Below are 17822 nucleotides of genomic sequence, written 5' to 3'. Positions count from 1 at the left end.
TCATTTACATAAAAATTACAATATATTTCAAGATAGTATATACTTTTCTTTAACATTTCATATATTATTTAATTTAATATGTCAGTTTCTAATAACATCTGTATTTAAAAATTTCTCATCAATTTGTTTTACAATTTTCACAAAATTATCAATAAAATATAAAATACTTAATTTAAGATCTTTAGTATATCGTGGTGTATTTGTTTTCTTCGTGTATTTTCCTATCAAATCACCATTTTTTTTAGCTGACATCTACAAACATATCAAAGTTTACCAATGCTACATCTAGCCTGGGTAAACTTCACGAGCTTCCAAAAATAACTCTTAAACTATAATACTTCGAAGTCTGTTGGTTACCTGGCTCCCTTAAAATATGGAATAAGTAAATGTACCGTCACACAATACTACATTTACCAGTTTGGAAGATGTCTATGTGATTATCGAAGATTTTTTAAATTATTATATCATTACATCATGACACTGGACTAAAATTATAAAATTTTTCTAATCTATATCTAGTTGGTAAAATTCTGCAACAAATAAATTTAATAGTATAATCTATAGAAACAACTGAATCACTCAAATTATTTATAGAAGCATCATCTCTTGACTATCTTAATATTTAAATCTCTATAAATATTCACTCAAATCAAACTTTTAATATTATAACAAAGAACTATTAAATAACTAATGTAAGAATGAAATATTAGTGCTTCGCTAACTTCATTCAATATATTATATATTTCTCGAATTAAATATTTATGGTAATTTAATTGGTAAGAATATTATCTTATCTACTTATAGAATTACTCGGCTCAAAAGAAGTTAAACCATGCTATTATCTATATGGTGTTTCATCAAATTATGCTAGAATAAAATTCATTCTCCTAATTTCATATTATTAATTACATAAGGCACTCCAATAATTTTGCTGTTTTGTCCAAAGGGGTTGCATTCTATCAATTACGGATTTTTCCTATGAAAAGAAGACGATCGGAAGTTTATAGTAAGGTGGTAAGTTTATATAAGTGATTTTAAAATATTATTAACTTATTATAATCGCTGTGAATTTTAAAACGATATTATAACAGTAAATATAACAAATAACATAATTTCGAGAACATTCCCAGAATAAAAATAATAGTCGATCAAACAAACGATACGAAAAACCACAATTGTAACAAATTTATCACAGACCTAAGAAAATAGACGAATGTAGATACTTGCAAAATTAGAATTATTAAAATGAACAATATAAATAAATGTGTGCATAAAATTCTAAAGATAAATAAAATCTATATTGTTTTAAAATATAAGAAAGTTCTAATGCAGAAACGAAATACGAACAGACACTTTATATCGACTTTGTTGGCCCCTAATTATTTAATTAAAAAGCCATTACACTCATAAGTAACCTGTTTTAAAATTTATGAAATTTGACTATCTAAATACAAAAAAAAAAGAAAAGATTTAATTCAATTGTCTCAAATTTTAAATGTTTCATTTGGCGCGACGTCTTTTGGGGCCCCCATTGATTATCGTTAGTATAGATAAAGATAGTTGAAGATAATGAAGGATATTTGTATTTAGCTCGTAGTTTCTCTTGTTAATTATAATCATAGAAGATATTTTGAGAGAAGAAGAATCTTATAATTTATTCATAAATGTCGTAAGTGGGAAAAATATTGTTTATATCTTATTATGTTGTTTGGAAAATAGGAAAGTGACGATGCATATATGCATTCCAATCTCTATCGCGACGGTTCACGATGCCATTCAATATCAAACCATAATATTGAGGAATAATTGAAATTACTTATTATACGATTGTATAGAAAACTTTGTCGTTGGATTTCTATCTATATTTTCGACATCTTATAATCGTAACATGTTTGTTTAAATCTATGTTTATTTTACTTTTATTACTCATTTATGATTTAAATTATCTATTTAAATGTAATTTAGCTAGGTTTTAATAAATTTCGTTCAACTCCCTGGAGACAAAATATTTCGTTGAGCTTATTGCGTACAGAAGGTTCACGCGACCGGGCGGGGTGTATATTTGTCTAAACGTTGGTCCCTATGATTGCTATTGTGATCGTTTGACGTCGCGCAGCGGGCGGGCGGGGGCGGCGGCCGGCCTATCCGAATAAAGGCACATTGAATCATGATTCATATGATTTTTTTTTTGCAGTACCTACCTACTATTTCCCACCTTCCACATAACAGGGTTCACCCACTTTAGGTTAATACTAAAACTAGTTAAAAGGAATAACTAATTAATATTCTACTAAATATTATAATATAATATGTATATGAATTCAACGCCACACCACTATTTATCCGTCGAACTAATCTCGTACATGTTAAAAAAATTGTTATCACATCCTATAGTTCTACGACGTCGATTATTACGATCGAAGTCGAACTACTTACTCTTTGGCAACATGGTGGTGGAACTACAAATTGTCTAAATTTTGCTAAGAGGCGTATCGCCGAGTGCGTCACGAGACGCGACCTTTCTCAATAGTTATCCTCGCATTTTATCTCCCGCGCGGAGGGTGGCGCAGCCCATTGGGACTCAGGCGGCCCCTCCCAGTCCTGGAAGCCATCGTACACGAAATTCTCGTTGGAGATGTCGTCGACCTCGTGCACCGCTTCGGCGCGACTGAACGCCTCCGCGAACTTGCCGATCTCGGTGGAGCCAAAGGCCTGCTGAAAGGCGGGCAGCGGCACCACGGGAGGTCGTTTTTCCTCGGGCGGCGAACGGTGCGGCGAGCTGACCGCGCACTCGCGCATCGCTCGCGGCGCCTCAGCCTGTGGCGCGCTCCTTGCCGGGTACTCCATCATGCCTTTAAGCTTCCCGTTGTCGCTCCTGTAAGACATATCTTCGTACATGGGGTACGGCGTAGACCTTCCTTCGGGAGGGCACAGCTGACTCGAATGACTTAAATACGGACCCTGAAATTTAAATGATTTCGTATCATTATATTGAGCTAGAAGTTTATTTTTTCATAATTAGTTTAAAGCAATAGCAATTGATGTTACGATTGCGCATGCGCATCATCAAATTTTTTTAGTCGACTATAAAATATTGGAGCTAACAAGTCTTTTATCTAGGATAAAGTGTAAAATGACCTTGATCATTCGAGCGTCGTTGGGAATGTACCGCATCTGGTCCCTGGAGCACACACTACGCGAGGCCCATGAGCCGGCGTGCGCCACGCCCCAGCCTCCGCCTCCGCCCCCGCCGCCCATCATACCCATCTACAAATAATCAAAATAATTACTATTAGTACCTAGTGAAAAACCTCGTAAAACGTATCGACATCTGTTCATATTATATCTGATAATCAGGATTGAAAATTACAGGAGTGTAAATTAATCAGGTATGGTGATTTTTCGTAAAATAACAGTAAGTTAACATATTCAGCAATATCACTGTTACCTGGTAGTGCGGCCACATCTGCGGTTCGCAGTAGCCGCCGCTGCGGCCGTTTAAGCCGCCGCATTCTGAAGGCGGCTGAAAAATATATTTGTACCTATTGAGTACTTAAATCAGGTCTTCCTTACTTATCAAGTAATACCTAAAAAGTTTTCTAAACGAAGGAAACAATTCTAGATACCTATCACGTTATTGCGTATAACTCTTAATATTTATTTAGATTTAAAGCAAAACTTGAATCCGATACACTTTAAATGAATCATATGGAATGGTCATAAGGAGCAGAAATTTATAAGACGCTTGCAAAGTTTGACTTTATAACAAAGCAAAACCACATTTGAAGACTTTACACTAACATTAAGCTCAGAATTAAGACTATTTAAGACGATGAGAACTATTTGACGAGAAAAACCGCGATGCAGATCTTCTATTTAATAAAATAACATATTTAGTCAAAATAAATATATAATTTGTAGTCTTTCATTTCAAAACGTTACATAAACATAATTATCCAATGAGAAACGTCAGTGAACTTACGTTGACTAGCATATCGATTAAAAGCGCGAAGTGGAATGTAATTAACAAAGTGGCATGCATTGTTACTCCGTCGCCTTGTATTATTAAAAGGAAAGAACAACCTTGCTGCATTTACTCTCATATGATCAAAAATATACTCTTAAAACATTTACTACTGTTACTGCTACGAACAGTTATGCTACGAAAACTTTGTTAGTTAAGAAGAGTATTAGAACATATTCAATATGTTACATCATATTTATTCAACCATCGAGAACCTAACAGGTAAGAGTGTAAAGACTCCGTAACGCTAGGTTGTAGGTTCGAACTTAATATTCTCCACCATCCTACCTTAGGTTAAAAATGGTTAATGCAGCCTATCGTTGGCTTAGACGAAAATCCTTGTATGAAAGTAGGAGATGATGGTATGTGTTATACTGGGATTTTGCTCTCGAAACCAACGATAAATTTTTCTCACGGTTAGTTTGTACGAATAATATTGGAAAGTTATATTAATGACACAATCATAAATATAACTTGGTATTTTTATTTGGGAATCGGGTAGAACGCGATGTGCGTACGCCGTGTGTGAGATAACCTTATGTGCGAGAGGGGGCAAGGGAGGGGGAGTGGGAGGTGGGGGCGTGGGGAAGGCGGGGGTAGAGCGACAGCGCGCTCGGTCGCGTCGCCGATCGATGTCCGTCACCGCCTGCACCGCCACGCTGCAACTGCATCCCTCACATCTTAACCGAAAATGCACCTACGTCATACTTTGCGAACTAATATACCATTTAGGTATAATCCCCTACGACGTAGAGCAGGTGCTGTACTGCGATGGTAAACACTTTGAACGCTTTTCGAAAATTTATACCATGACTAAAGTAATTTATCTCTTAGATACATACACTAATGTCATGTACGGTATATATACTCGTAATAGTTGTACGCCAATATTATTAATTAATCAAACATGTCTAATATTATATCAATAAAATTAAATTTATTTGTGACATAGACTTTAGTAAAAAATAAACAATACGAACAACGCAAAACGTTTTATTTTAGAAAAAAAAATCTTGTAATTTTACATGACTTTTTTTTAATTCGTTGAACTATCTACGCAAAGTGCTACGGAGCTACGAAACTAAAGTACTTTCCATTAAAGATTTTAAATATTTTATAATTATCTATCAATTAACTTATTGTCCGATTTAAAGGAATGTAATATTTTTATTATACAATTATCAATCTTGATTGATTATGGAATAAGATGGCTTTTTGAGAATTTGACTTATATACCTAAGTTTTCAACTAGAAAAATTCATAAAATGTCGAAAATATACCTAGTTATTATAGAAAGGCGTTACATTGGCAATAATAACGAGGCGTAATAATTAGTAGGTTGTTGTAAAGCGTGTGGAATGAAGTCATACGTGTACATTAGAGTAGTGGCGGGAGATTTGCGGAGGCTCTAACTATCGAGCGGCCTGAGCGCGGCGCGGGCCACGTGACTTATCGATCAGCGCGGCGCCCACGACACTCGGAAAAATCAACCGCTGACAGCCTTCAGGCCACCCCCGAGTCCCCCGCGGACGCCCCGTACGCCCCACGTCTGCCGCCGCCCGCCCTAGCCGCCCTCATTAGCGCCTTTGTGCCGCTTACTTGTCTCGTAACACGACGCCGTAATGATACCACTTGCACCCGTATCGCACTTCCGTCTAGTTGACTATCTAATTTTGGTAATAATCTACAATTGTATCAAACACGCCGGCACAACTACGCTACTGAGTTATATTACATTTATCTTTATACACAAACTTTTTTTTTTTTTAACATATTGCATACAGTTTGTTATCATAGTCGTACTACGTTATTAAAGTCAAAATGAATTCTATTGAAAATAAAACTTAATTTCAAGTCAAAGTTAAAGGTACTTTTTATAATTTCAAAAATATATTAAAAACGTTGTGTACAAATATAAATCAGAACATACGTATTGCATCCGCACGTGAAAGTTTTATTTAAATTTGACTACGCGTGACCCGCCACTTAAAATGTGGGAAAACAATTTAAACAGTAAAGTTCCGTGGAAAGCGGAAGCTTCAAGACAATTTGGACTCTATTCTCGCCGCTTACGATTGATAAATGCAATACTAACATTTTCCTGTACACCACATTGTCAACTGTCCCCTGACACTGACCTACATATTTTCACAGATCTGTTTATAACTTTATTAAAGCACACGCCGCCGCCGTATGTTCTGTAAATATAAAACGGAAAGGATAAGACATAAACGCGCTCAAGGTCAGTAATTGTAATGTTTACAATTTTATATTCTTCATGGAATGAACTAGGTATATAAATGGTGAATGAAACCACCATTAATTACCACAAATGATTCAATTGTTTAAGAAAGTAAATACTTTTTAATAAATTTATTTATTTTATCATTTATAATTTCACGTATGTACTTACCGTTTGCAGATATATTTTAGTCATTGGCCCTCACATATGAGTCACAATAGACGAATAGATAGGAGAAGGATGAGGTTAACTCATATAGACTAGGAGAAATAACTTCACGGCAGTTCTCTGTGAGGTTTATTGTCAAAATTGAAGCGTGTAATAAGCGTTGCTCACTCTACAGTAGTCTTCTCGACACCTTTATAATTAATATGGGAATTTAAGTAACTCTTAGTGTAGATTAAATAATAAGAATATTTTACCGTGTGCGGGAGTGGCAGGTGATGCGCTGTGTGCGCACGCTGGTCCCTGCGAGACAGCGTCCGGCGCGCGCGCGACTCCTTGCTGACGTACGCTCCATAATCTGACACAAATTAAATACATTACTTATATGTATGTCGTATCATCCGCCACCCAAATCAACCTCAATCAATAGACGTCTAAACTATTGGACGAAGACATGCTCCAAAGAAAATCACAAAATATGTTAATTGTATGTTAGAAAAATATACGTTATTTAAATCTTTGCAATTGCAAACCATCGCAATGCAATGCGGATCTTATCACTTGTGTTATACGACAACAATATGCAGCTTCTCACTTTCTTTAACCTTTAGTGGTACACTATATTGATAATCAGTATATATACATAAATGACATTGTTCTATCTGTGCATATTTCTGCATTCCTAGTTAAAGCATTATTCGTAGTTGTATATAAAACTATATTCATTTCCTCTCATTATGAAGTTATGCTAAAAGAAAACCACCAAGTCAATTTCTTGCAATGATTCATGCTATGTTGTAAATGTTTCGACAACTATGAGTTGACATACAATATTTTTAACTGCCTCACTGTAACTGAGTGGTTCAGCTTAGTGTTAAATAAATTTAAGAAATCTTTATTAATAGGGACTCTCTTAATGACCAATTATCCTTGTCGAGAGCAATTATCTGTCTAAAAGTCGAACAGTAATACTCGTAGACTGTTGTTGGATTCTTATCTGCTAATTAGCAAAGAGGCGCCGCGGGCAAGCGCGTCGCCAGCCCATAGTTGTTGCTATGCGACCCTAGTACTAATATGAGTACCCCGGGTAGAACCCTTAGATATAACCCCGGATAGAACTTAATATTTATATTTTTGTACTTTCTTAAATATATGTAGGGTCATTTTACTGATGTGTAAAAGAATGTTGTTAAGCTATATGTAAAACCCATAATCTGGAAGCATCATACCTTTTTTGTTGCACGGGAATATGAGTGTATTTTAATTACAACTTTATATGCCTGTCTTATGTGATATAATTTTGTTTAACCTCAACCATCATATTTTAATTAAAATATTAAGTTGAAGCTCGACACCATCTCTAGTTTCTTTTATGTTTTAACATTATCTGCCGCTTATAAGTTACATCTTACTAATATTATAAATGCGAAAATTTAGATGAATGTATGTTTGTTTGAAGGTATCTCCGAAACGTCTCGAACCGTAACGAAATTTGGCATAGATGTATAACTGCTCTGGAAGAACACATAGGCTAGTTATTAGTTTTTTTAATCCCGCGCCATCTGAGTCGCGTACGACATCTTGTTATATATTAACATACAAAGAAGGTATAATTTAAATATTCAGTACAATTGTATTGCGTTAACATCTCGGAAAGATTTAACGATATAAATTGTAATACAAATCGCTTATTTCAATTGCGTGTTAAAACATCTTATCTCCATATTCATTCTTTACAATGTTTATCTCGCTCCGTCTGCACAGACTATTTCATTCATAGGCTAATTTTTAAATACGCATATTTTTAAATATATTTGATGTTGCTAAAAAAACGTTTATTAAAAATTGTTTATTGTAACTTATTAGGTATCTTCTGTACTTTTTATTGTTATTTAGAAGTTTCACGATAATCGGACGGTATATTTCAACCTAAGACTTCATGTTTTGCAATATATACAACTGCGTATTTTGTACGTATACAACTATATCTACGGTTTTCAAATTATACAGTTAATCTTGGTATTTGAAAAATCTGAGCAATTTGATATTCTGAAAGCTTTTTCAGTTTCCATTTTACTAACATTAAGCAGTTTATTTAGTTTCGTAGTTGCTATGGTGGCATAAATTTTGTGTATAAACGGAAAAAAATCTAAGATAAGTAAGATGCAGTCGAGACGCAATCGCATATGTAAATATACAGGCTGCATAAAAATTCAACCTCGAAAGTTCAAAGCGAGCGCACATCTGCATAGTGTAAGTAGGGACGGCGTCTGCTTCAGTAGCGGCTTGTGCGAGCCGCGGGCGAGTCGCAGGCGAGGCGCGGACGTCAGTCGCTCGATACGTACGGTGGTGCGCCGTGCGGGCAATCAATCGCACCAGAGGGGCGGGGGGAACCACCTGTAGAGCCGACCTCGCCTCCCACCGTACCTCCCGCACGGCCCGCCTCGCCCCGCAACTCCCCTCGCTGGTCCGCTATCGACACGTGACGTAGACGCGGAGAAATCCGCCCAAACGTAAACATAAATTCTTAGTTCATTGTTCAGAATGTCGCCGCGCGGCGCGCGTTCAGATTCCGATCTCAGTTGTATTGGTAAACAAAACTCGACGCAGCGCGCTTGCTGTACCACTACAATCAAAATACAATGTAACGAGTTTGGGGATCATGTTTATAATTCAATTACGATGAAACTGATTACGTTAAATAGATTTCACAGAACATTAACGTTTATGCTACATATATTTTCATAGACCACAACATTTGTCCTAAATAATATAATAATACGATAACATCTCATTAGTTCATAATTTGTTACTGATATCAATTTATTGCCGTAAAAAGTAGGTATCGTATTTTAGTAGAGACATAAGAAGTTATTATTTTTTCTTAATCTTTAAGTTATTAAACTTTCAATAAGCCACATAAGTTATTTGATAATTTTAGGACACAAACCTCATCTACCTGGAAAAAAATTTCCAAGAACCTAACCGAAACCATTTAAACTTTTTAAAACTTTACACAAGAGTTATTGTTATGCGAATATTTCTCAACTTTCCAACCCCAACCTTATGAAGAAAGTTAATAACTTTCGTAATTGCGAACACTAACAAACGCAAACTTTACTCACCTTAAGTTCTCCCAGTGGAACTCTTATACCACTTACGTTTTTGAAAATACTTATGATTACCATTTCATTAATGTTTATTATTTCAATTTAAAATAGACTAAAATATAATACTGACCCATAGGCATAGCGTGTTCATTGTGGTGCGTATGCGCGGCGGCGGCGGCGGCAGGGTAGTCGTAGCGATAGTAGCGGGCGTAGGGGTCGTGCGCGTGCGGCGGGCAGTAGGCGTGCGCGTAGGGCGCGTAGGGCGCGTAGGGCGGCGCGTAGCCGTAGCCCTCCCAGGCCGCGTACTGCCCGTGGCGCCGCAGCTCGCCGTACTTACAGCAGTCCATGGTGCGCCTACGCAGCCGGCGGTGGACTCGCCGCCCGCGCACCTCGCGCCGCCCCGCCCCATGCCTCAAAGACAACCATCACCTGAATCACCCGCATCACTTAACTACTCTTCACCCTACTTCTGATTTATTGATAAAATTAAAAACATAATTTTTTCCCATACATAATAAAAAATAACACTCGAAATGTGTAGTTTACAGTACTTAACAACAATTGTAAAGTATCATGAGTTCGTATGGAGTTACGCGGCGGGAAACGGCGCGGCTGCGACGTTGGTTAGCGAAAAGAGGTCGTTCGAGTTTGCCGGCGACGGCGAGAGAGCCGTGCGGCGTGGCGCGGCGGGGTGCGGCGGGTTGCGGCGGGGCGCGGCGGTAAGCGGGGAGTGCGTCGGGCGCAGGGCGCAGGCGGGGCGAGGGCGCGGGGCACGCGCTGCCGGCGCTCGCCGCTCGGCGCAGCGCGGCGCTGGGCGCTCGGCGGCGACTGAAGGCGCGCAATCGATACGCTGCCGCGTGCCCGCGCCCGCACGCCTGCCCGCGCCCGTGTTGCGCGCGAACTTTGTCTTCCTCCACGGAATTTTATATTTAGAACCATGGTGAAACAATTGATCGATACTTTGCACTATTAATTAGTATACACTTTCACTGGATGGGCGCAAAAATATTCTAATTATTAAGTAAACCGATTTCAAACTTCTTATAAGTTCAAACAACAGTTTCTTCTCTGTATTTATTATTTGGACTGATTAATAAAAAAATAACTTTATAATGTACAACTGGAAGATATATTTTTATTTGTAGCACCAATTTACAAGTCCTTTGAATGCGAACGAATGAAAACATGTCAGGACCCTTAATTTTTTTTTTGCCAACTTTCAAATATTTTCTAATGCTTACTCAGAAGTTATTTTAAATACTTGTTGCTTTTCGCACATCTCAGTGGCGTATCCAGGTGGCGAAAACTTGTAAAGTTTAATCGAATCGCGCGTAGGCGTCAGTGACCCATATCGGCGATAGTGTTGCGGCGCACCGCCCCGCGTCCCCCGCACCTCGCTGCCGCCGCACCGCGATAGACCTCCGTAACCGCACTTTTATTTCACCACATAAATACTTTGGCTCGACACTTTACAGACACTTTATTGCAATCTTATCAAGGTGAAATAAACAATCCTATCAAGAAGACTTATCCTTCGATGGAAGTTAAAACGTATCTCATTTATTAAAAACGTAGATACTTATAGGTAATAGTTGATTCTGTGCAGCTTCTGTACAGTACAGTACTACTGTCAGTCGAAATTTATGTAATACTTCAATTGAGGCGAAAAAAACGGGTAGTTTTAAAATTAATTACCCATACCAATATTTTCCATATTATAATCGTGATAATCGTGAAACGGGTTTTCCTATTGTCATGTGTTTTTGAAGACAAAGTTTTGATCTTTATGTCAAAATTTATTAAAATAGAAGATATAACCTGGTCAATACAAAACAAATAGTTACTTTCACTTTTAATAGTCATATAGAGTTACACACAAGTATAGAGCTAGAGTATGCCCGTCTGTAGACACCTACATCTACCACCTAGGTCCCTTCGTTACAACATAACAAGTCCGTACACCAAGGGAGTAGGCAGAGATTACAGATTACCATTTGCACTCTCTCCACATTACTATATCAAAGCATGCAAGCTTATTGCTTACGAGTGCTCTTTATTCTTACCACTAATCTGATTATCATTACTTAAGTTACAAACAAAAAACTGACAATTACTATTAGGGGTGGTTTAAATTTAAAATTTTATTAACAAAACATTACAATTTCAAATTACTTCAACATTGCCTGTAAAATAAATATGTTGGTAGTCTATTTTACCAAATGCCAAAGATAACTTTAGTCGACAATTATAACCTAATTATATACAATCATGAAACTCGAAACAAATTCTATATGAAAAAATGCTATATATAAAATTGCACGAGTACGTTTACTATTTCAATAACTAAGTTCTTTTGGCCTGAGACTTATAAAACATTACAGAGTCATGTTTACGACTTAGTATTACAACAACCAAAAGCATAAATATTATAAGCATATAAAATGATAGATAGATATATATATCATATTACTAAGAAACTATATAAACAGTACTAGATAACTTTAACAATAAGTGTACCGTCCTTGTTCTAAATAGTCGAGTCATTTTACGCGACAAAAACTTTGTTTAATTGACTGTAAAAATGTGAATAATAATTGCTAAGCTTTATGTAAATATTTTCATTCGAAGACTGTCGAAATTACTTTCAGACTGTCACCAATATGAATATTCATTGGCAGACTGACTTGCTAAACTCCGAGGACAATTTAAACCATGCCCCCCTTAATTATTACAACGCCGTGTATAATTGACCTTATAATTTAATAAACGATTGTAGACTAAGTTTTATATTAAAAAAATACAATAACTTAATAATTAAGATACTGGAATGACAATTCTGAAGAATTGTAGGGACCATAAAGACATTTTGAATTCATACCGTATAAAATGTTATAAATAAGTAACTGGTTGTATCTGGAAATGCATCACAACATGAAAATGAATAGATTAGTTCTTACAACGTGCTACATGTTCAAACTAACCGTTAATCAATAACGAACATTGCTATTGATCCCTTTTTGTTCTACGATTCGCCAAGTCTCTAGTTACAAGAGTCTAGTCAACAACGTATTTAGTAAAGAGGTTATAAACTATACTACCTCTTTAGTGATTACTTCGCCCTATAATACATTAATAACACAACTTTTGCTTACAGTACCTAAACAGTGCGTAAATATGATGCATAATTTGATTTTACTAACATGTTGAGTTTAAATATATTTTTAATTTACATATACTAAAACTATTTACAAGTTACTTTTCTCCTTCAAAGTCAAATTTTATTCAAATTGGCGCCAAACTTTTCAGCTGGCATACGACAAAGACGGAACGACAACGCTCTCCCTCTTTCTTTTGCCCGCGCAATTGAAATTGGACACTGCAATTCGGTTAGAATTCTCCATTGTAATTTGATATTATACAAGTATACATATTAACAGCTGGCTATGTATTCATAATTAATACTTTATCAGCATGATGTTAGACCGAAACAGAATTATATTAGTAACCGTATCTAGTCTCAGAAAGGCAATGAGAGTCAGCGTTGCGAAACGCAACAAAACTTTCAGTCTTTTCGCAAAACCATAACACTAAGTTTAAAGATAGAACAAATTATTTTATTACTTTGTTTAATACGTATTTTATGCCTTTATAAGTGTAAATACTACTTACCAATGATCGTAGTATTAAATACAATATGTGTAAATTACTCATAATAGATGTTTCTTTATATTATAATTATAATTTTTTTTCATCAAAAAATAATAAGTAAAAAAACATTTGTAGAACAGCAAATTTTCCGGTAAGTAATGTTCTAATGTATAGTGCGAACAGTGAAGAGAGAAGCCAAGCGCGGGTTATCATGCAGATTGCGGCGAATCAATAGGGCGCCCGCCGCTGACGGCGGATGACGATCAATAGCGTCCCAGCGGCCTGTCTCCGCATTGAGGGGCTTCCTCGAACGCCTTTACACATCCACACACCGTCTACACTCGACACGGCTCACATCACTAGTCCATCCTATGTGTCACTATGCATAACACTTACCGGTACTGCACTCTTTTTCTAACTACATGCATAATTAACCTTTGTTACTGTAAAAAAAATTAAATGTTAGGAAAAATAACTGTATATATACTACACAGATAATGTAATATTGTTGTTTTATTAATAATAAAGATCACAATTCTTTGTCGCATTTAATTTCACCTTAACATTCCTCAAGATTGTACTTAAATAATAACATACTGCATGCATAAACTATACTTTTAACGTTATGCGTATAATCTTACAGATATTATACATGCAAATGTTTGGATGGATGGATGGATGTTTGTTAGAGGGTATCTCCAGAAAGAATGCATGGATATTGCTGAAATTTGGCATAAATGTATAGCAAAATCTGGAAGAATATTACGCACGGAGGGAGTCGCGGGCGACAGCTAGTAATAACCTTATGACAAGATTTGTAAGCCACATTTCAGATGTTCTTTTAACTTCCCTCATAAAATTCAGCACAATTACCCTTTCAAACAACAGATATTTCAAATTAAAGGAGAGAGTAAGGAGTGGCTACAAAATTTTCAGTACAAAAGAAGAGTTTTAACTATCTGTATATTTTTTTAGTTAAGGTGACTTAAATATTTAACTTTCCGTTGTCTACTACTATGGCATGTGTATGTCCTTCGTGTATGTACCTTGATTCAAAATGAAAAAGATTTCCTTTACTAAATCAATTTAATTTAATTATTTGTTTTAATAATCCACGTATATATCCTTAAAATAAATAACACATTCCTGTTAGGCTTAGGCAAAGCTTGAACGTTATATGGCAAAATAATTATTCACGCGTTCACAATTTTACAATTTTCCAAAAGTCTCGGAATTCGGAACGATAGTGAGCTATGGCGTTATCAATTTGTTTTTTAAACGCGAGACTTCTATCCATAGACGGATCATTTTTTATAAAGAAATTACAAAGTTCGTTTGCCATTAGTAAACCTTTAGGCAGATTTAGGACTTTAAATGATAAGTTTTCAGTAGTGACTAAAGAATTTTCTTGAATGGAATTAGGAGTTAACATTTCCTCTGAGTCGTTTTCGGTCATATCTCCGTCTTGCAATTCAATCAATTCTTGAACGTCATTTGCTTCTATCTGTTCAAAGCCATCGCGTCCTATTCTGTTAGCAGCTTCAACAATGTTTACAATCAAAGTTTGAATTTCTATTGATTCCTCTTGATTTTCGTCGGTCTGAATAGGCCATAGTTTGTTCCAGCTTGATTTCAATGTATGTGGCTTTAAGTCTTCCAATGATTCTTTTACGTTAACAATGCACTTAGCGATGTCCATTTTTTTCCAGTATTGCTTAACATTTAAATCAGGAACATATTCTATAGCCTCCAATATGTTTTTGAAGAAAAGTCTAATATAGTACAGTTTAAAGGCCTGGAATATTCCTTGATCCATGGGTTGAAGAAAAGTTGCCGTGTTAGGCGGTAAAAATATAATCCTAATATTCGGGTGTTTAATCTCAAGTTCACGAGGGTGTCCTGCAGCATTGTCCAAAACAAGAAGGACATTAAATTCCAAATTATTTTTTGTTAAATAAGCTTCAACTTCAGGTACAAAACAATTCCAGAACCAATCACAGAAAATAGAACTTGTAACCAACGCTTTCTCATTTGCACGCCAAAATACTGGTAGGCTGTCTTTATCTTGATGTTTTAAAGCTCGAGGATTTAAAGATGTGTAAACCATAAGAGGTTTTATTATACAGTCTCCAGATGCGTTGGAACAAAGCAAAAGCGTTGCTCTATCTTTTGCAGTCATAATCTTAGTGGACTTCTTATGTTCAGATAATTTTTTTTTATTGGGTAATCTTTTCCAAAACAGAACGGTTTCATCTGCGTTAAATACTTGTTCAGGCTTGTATTCACCTTCAGTGATTATGCTCGAAAATTCTTTTATATAAAGTTCTGCAGCTGTAGTGTCTGCAAATGCAGTTTCTTCGGCAATTTTAACGTTATTCATTGACTGTCGCAATTTGAACTTATTAAGCCAACCCTCCGATGCCCGAAATTCTCCGTCATGTTCTCTATCACCGAGTTCTTTAAAATTTGCGTAAAAACGCTTTGCTTTCTCACGAATTAAAGGGCCAGTAAGGTGAACTTTTTTTTTGTTACAATCTTCAATCCATAATGATAAAGCAGCTTCCATTTTTTCAATTGCTGGATCTCGTACAATTTTTGATGTTAAAGAAGTTGAAGCTATCGAATTCCTTATTTTATCTTCGGATTTCTTAATGAATCGAACAGTTGATTCATTTACATTATAAGCCCGAGATATGGATGCAAACGATTCACCACGGCGTAATCGGTCAAGCATTTCTATTTTGACTTTAAGGGGCAGTACGCTTTTTTTTCGAGAGGAAATAGCCTTTTTTATTTTGCTTGACATTATAAAACTCTATACATATAATGCCAAAAATAATTTGTATTAACCGCTGAAAATGAACTCGTAAATACAACCGCGAATAAGGAGCTCTCGCTAAACACTGACAACAGCCGCTTCATGAAAAGGTTACACATATAGCGGGAAATTCTAAATATTATTCAACATGTAATATTATTTACATAGCTTTGCCTAGCCTCAAATACGTATTCAACGTAACATATTATGGATGACCATTTGATCCTTATTATGGGCTACCAGGATACCATAAAAAGATCGGTATTCCTGGTTAATGTCGAGATTGAGGATGTATTCTTCACATAGTAAAGTTGCATTGTGTTGTCCATAACGATGTTTTCTTATCTTTGAAACACTAAAATGATAGTTACGAAGATCAAGATCAAGATATAATTCATAAAAGATACCACTTAAACACTGTTTAAACTTTAGTATTTTATTTCTTTTAATTATACAATTCAAGGGTAAAGTAAACATAACACAAACGTTATTATAGTTTAGTCGGAAAAATGTGTGTTACATTACAATAAAATCTCTCAATTATTTTTTTAGATTAAGTGACACTTAATCTAAAAAAACAAACACACATCACCTCACCAAAATACAGCAAGCAACAACAATCGGCCATTTCATTTTCCATAGATAATATTTAACTTAATGCTGCATTCAGTGTTGCCTTTCCAAAGTCTGAAATACTTTTGAAATAAAATATTGCTTATTAAAAAAATACTACTTTTGGAATAAAATATTGCTAATTTATATTAGTGCCCAACAAAAATACGTAATGCTGTTATTACAGTGGTATTTATATAACCCCATTATCACTTTTTAATTTCATTGCACATATGAAGTTTGATTTTATAGAGTTGTAAAGAGCAAAATTGGCCGTTCCCATAACGATTACATTCACCCATGAATGTTCGGAATTGGGATTCCAGATCAATCAGATTAACACTCAGTCCTTGTTTTCCTCTCAATGATAATGTAGGGATATACATTATATCCCTATAGGGGGTATAATGAATATTGGACCTATTCACCATATAGAATATTGTTTCTTTTTACTTCAGAAGATTTTTACCTTTCTTTGTAATTTTATATGGAAAAGAATAAAAGACAGTTATGTAGAAGCATTTTATTCGTAACATTAAAATATAAATTTTGTAAAATCTTGAATAAACTATTCAACAATACATAAACTCTATTCTACTTAAAATGTAATTATCCTTAATTGTATACGCTGTAAAAATATTTTTTTGCTTACTTCTTTACTATAATAATTTAAGATTTCACTAATGGCATTACCTACTCGGTAAGTGAATAATCATTAATCCGATACGATCGACTTTAAATAAATCTAAGCATTAACAAAAATTAAAATATAAACGAAAGACGTGAATAAATTAACAACTAATAAACTATAAAATAAAAATTAATTTGTAGTAGAATTAAACACAATTTAATAATACAATAACAATTGTTTTAAAATCTTTTTGGCACAATTTACCAAAAGGATTTGGAAGCATAAATACGTAATAAATATGATTTATCTATAGGCGAATCACATTGGGATAAACCCCCACACATTTTTATTGTCGAATATATTCGAAAATACTGGTTGTAATTTTGCAAAAGCCAAAGTATACATGTCACATTTTCATTAATGCGACCTAATATTAATTTAACTACATTACACCTTTTTGCTTACAAAGAGTTGGCAGACGGTATGTATTTGTCCGTACATCTGCTGTTAATCATACAACAGAAACAAGATAATTTATATATGGATCACATTTGACATAGTATCTAAAATGT

The 17822-nt window shown here is 35.3% G+C and overlaps 1 protein-coding gene across 1 annotated transcript; it reads right to left on the bottom strand.

The window, feature by feature from the left end:
• Positions 1 to 1940: 1940 nt before the first annotated feature.
• LOC106125202 (uncharacterized) lies at positions 1941 to 10188 on the bottom strand. The gene is made up of 6 exons (XM_013322310.1): positions 10053 to 10188; positions 9672 to 9970; positions 6689 to 6789; positions 3449 to 3523; positions 3139 to 3267; positions 1941 to 2961 (listed from the first exon to the last, which is right to left on the bottom strand). The coding sequence occupies exons 2-6, from the start codon at positions 9886 to 9888 to the stop codon at positions 2524 to 2526; spliced, it is 960 nt and encodes a 319-aa protein (XP_013177764.1). The 5' UTR covers positions 9889 to 9970; positions 10053 to 10188; the 3' UTR covers positions 1941 to 2523.
• Between the last annotated feature and the right edge of the window lie 7634 nt (positions 10189 to 17822).

Source organism: Papilio xuthus, unplaced genomic scaffold, assembly GCF_000836235.2.
Source record: "Papilio xuthus unplaced genomic scaffold, Pxut_1.1 DF825928.1, whole genome shotgun sequence".
In the NCBI taxonomy this organism is placed as follows: Eukaryota; Metazoa; Arthropoda; class Insecta; order Lepidoptera; family Papilionidae; genus Papilio; species Papilio xuthus.
The sequence above is the reverse complement of the archived record's forward strand: the minus strand, read 5'-3'. Positions and strand labels throughout refer to the sequence as shown.

Excerpts from the sequence above, each read along its gene's own strand:
- LOC106125202 (XM_013322310.1), bottom strand. The coding sequence starts at position 9,888 with ATGGACTGCTGTAAGTACGGCGAGCTGCGGCGCCACGGGCAGTACGCG. Across the intron at positions 6,790-9,671 it reads TGAACACGCTATGCCTATGG|ATTATGGAGCGTACGTCAGC; the intron begins GTCAGTATTATA and ends AATTTGTGTCAG. Across the intron at positions 2,962-3,138 it reads ACGACGCTCGAATGATCAAG|GGTCCGTATTTAAGTCATTC; the intron begins GTCATTTTACAC and ends TTTAAATTTCAG.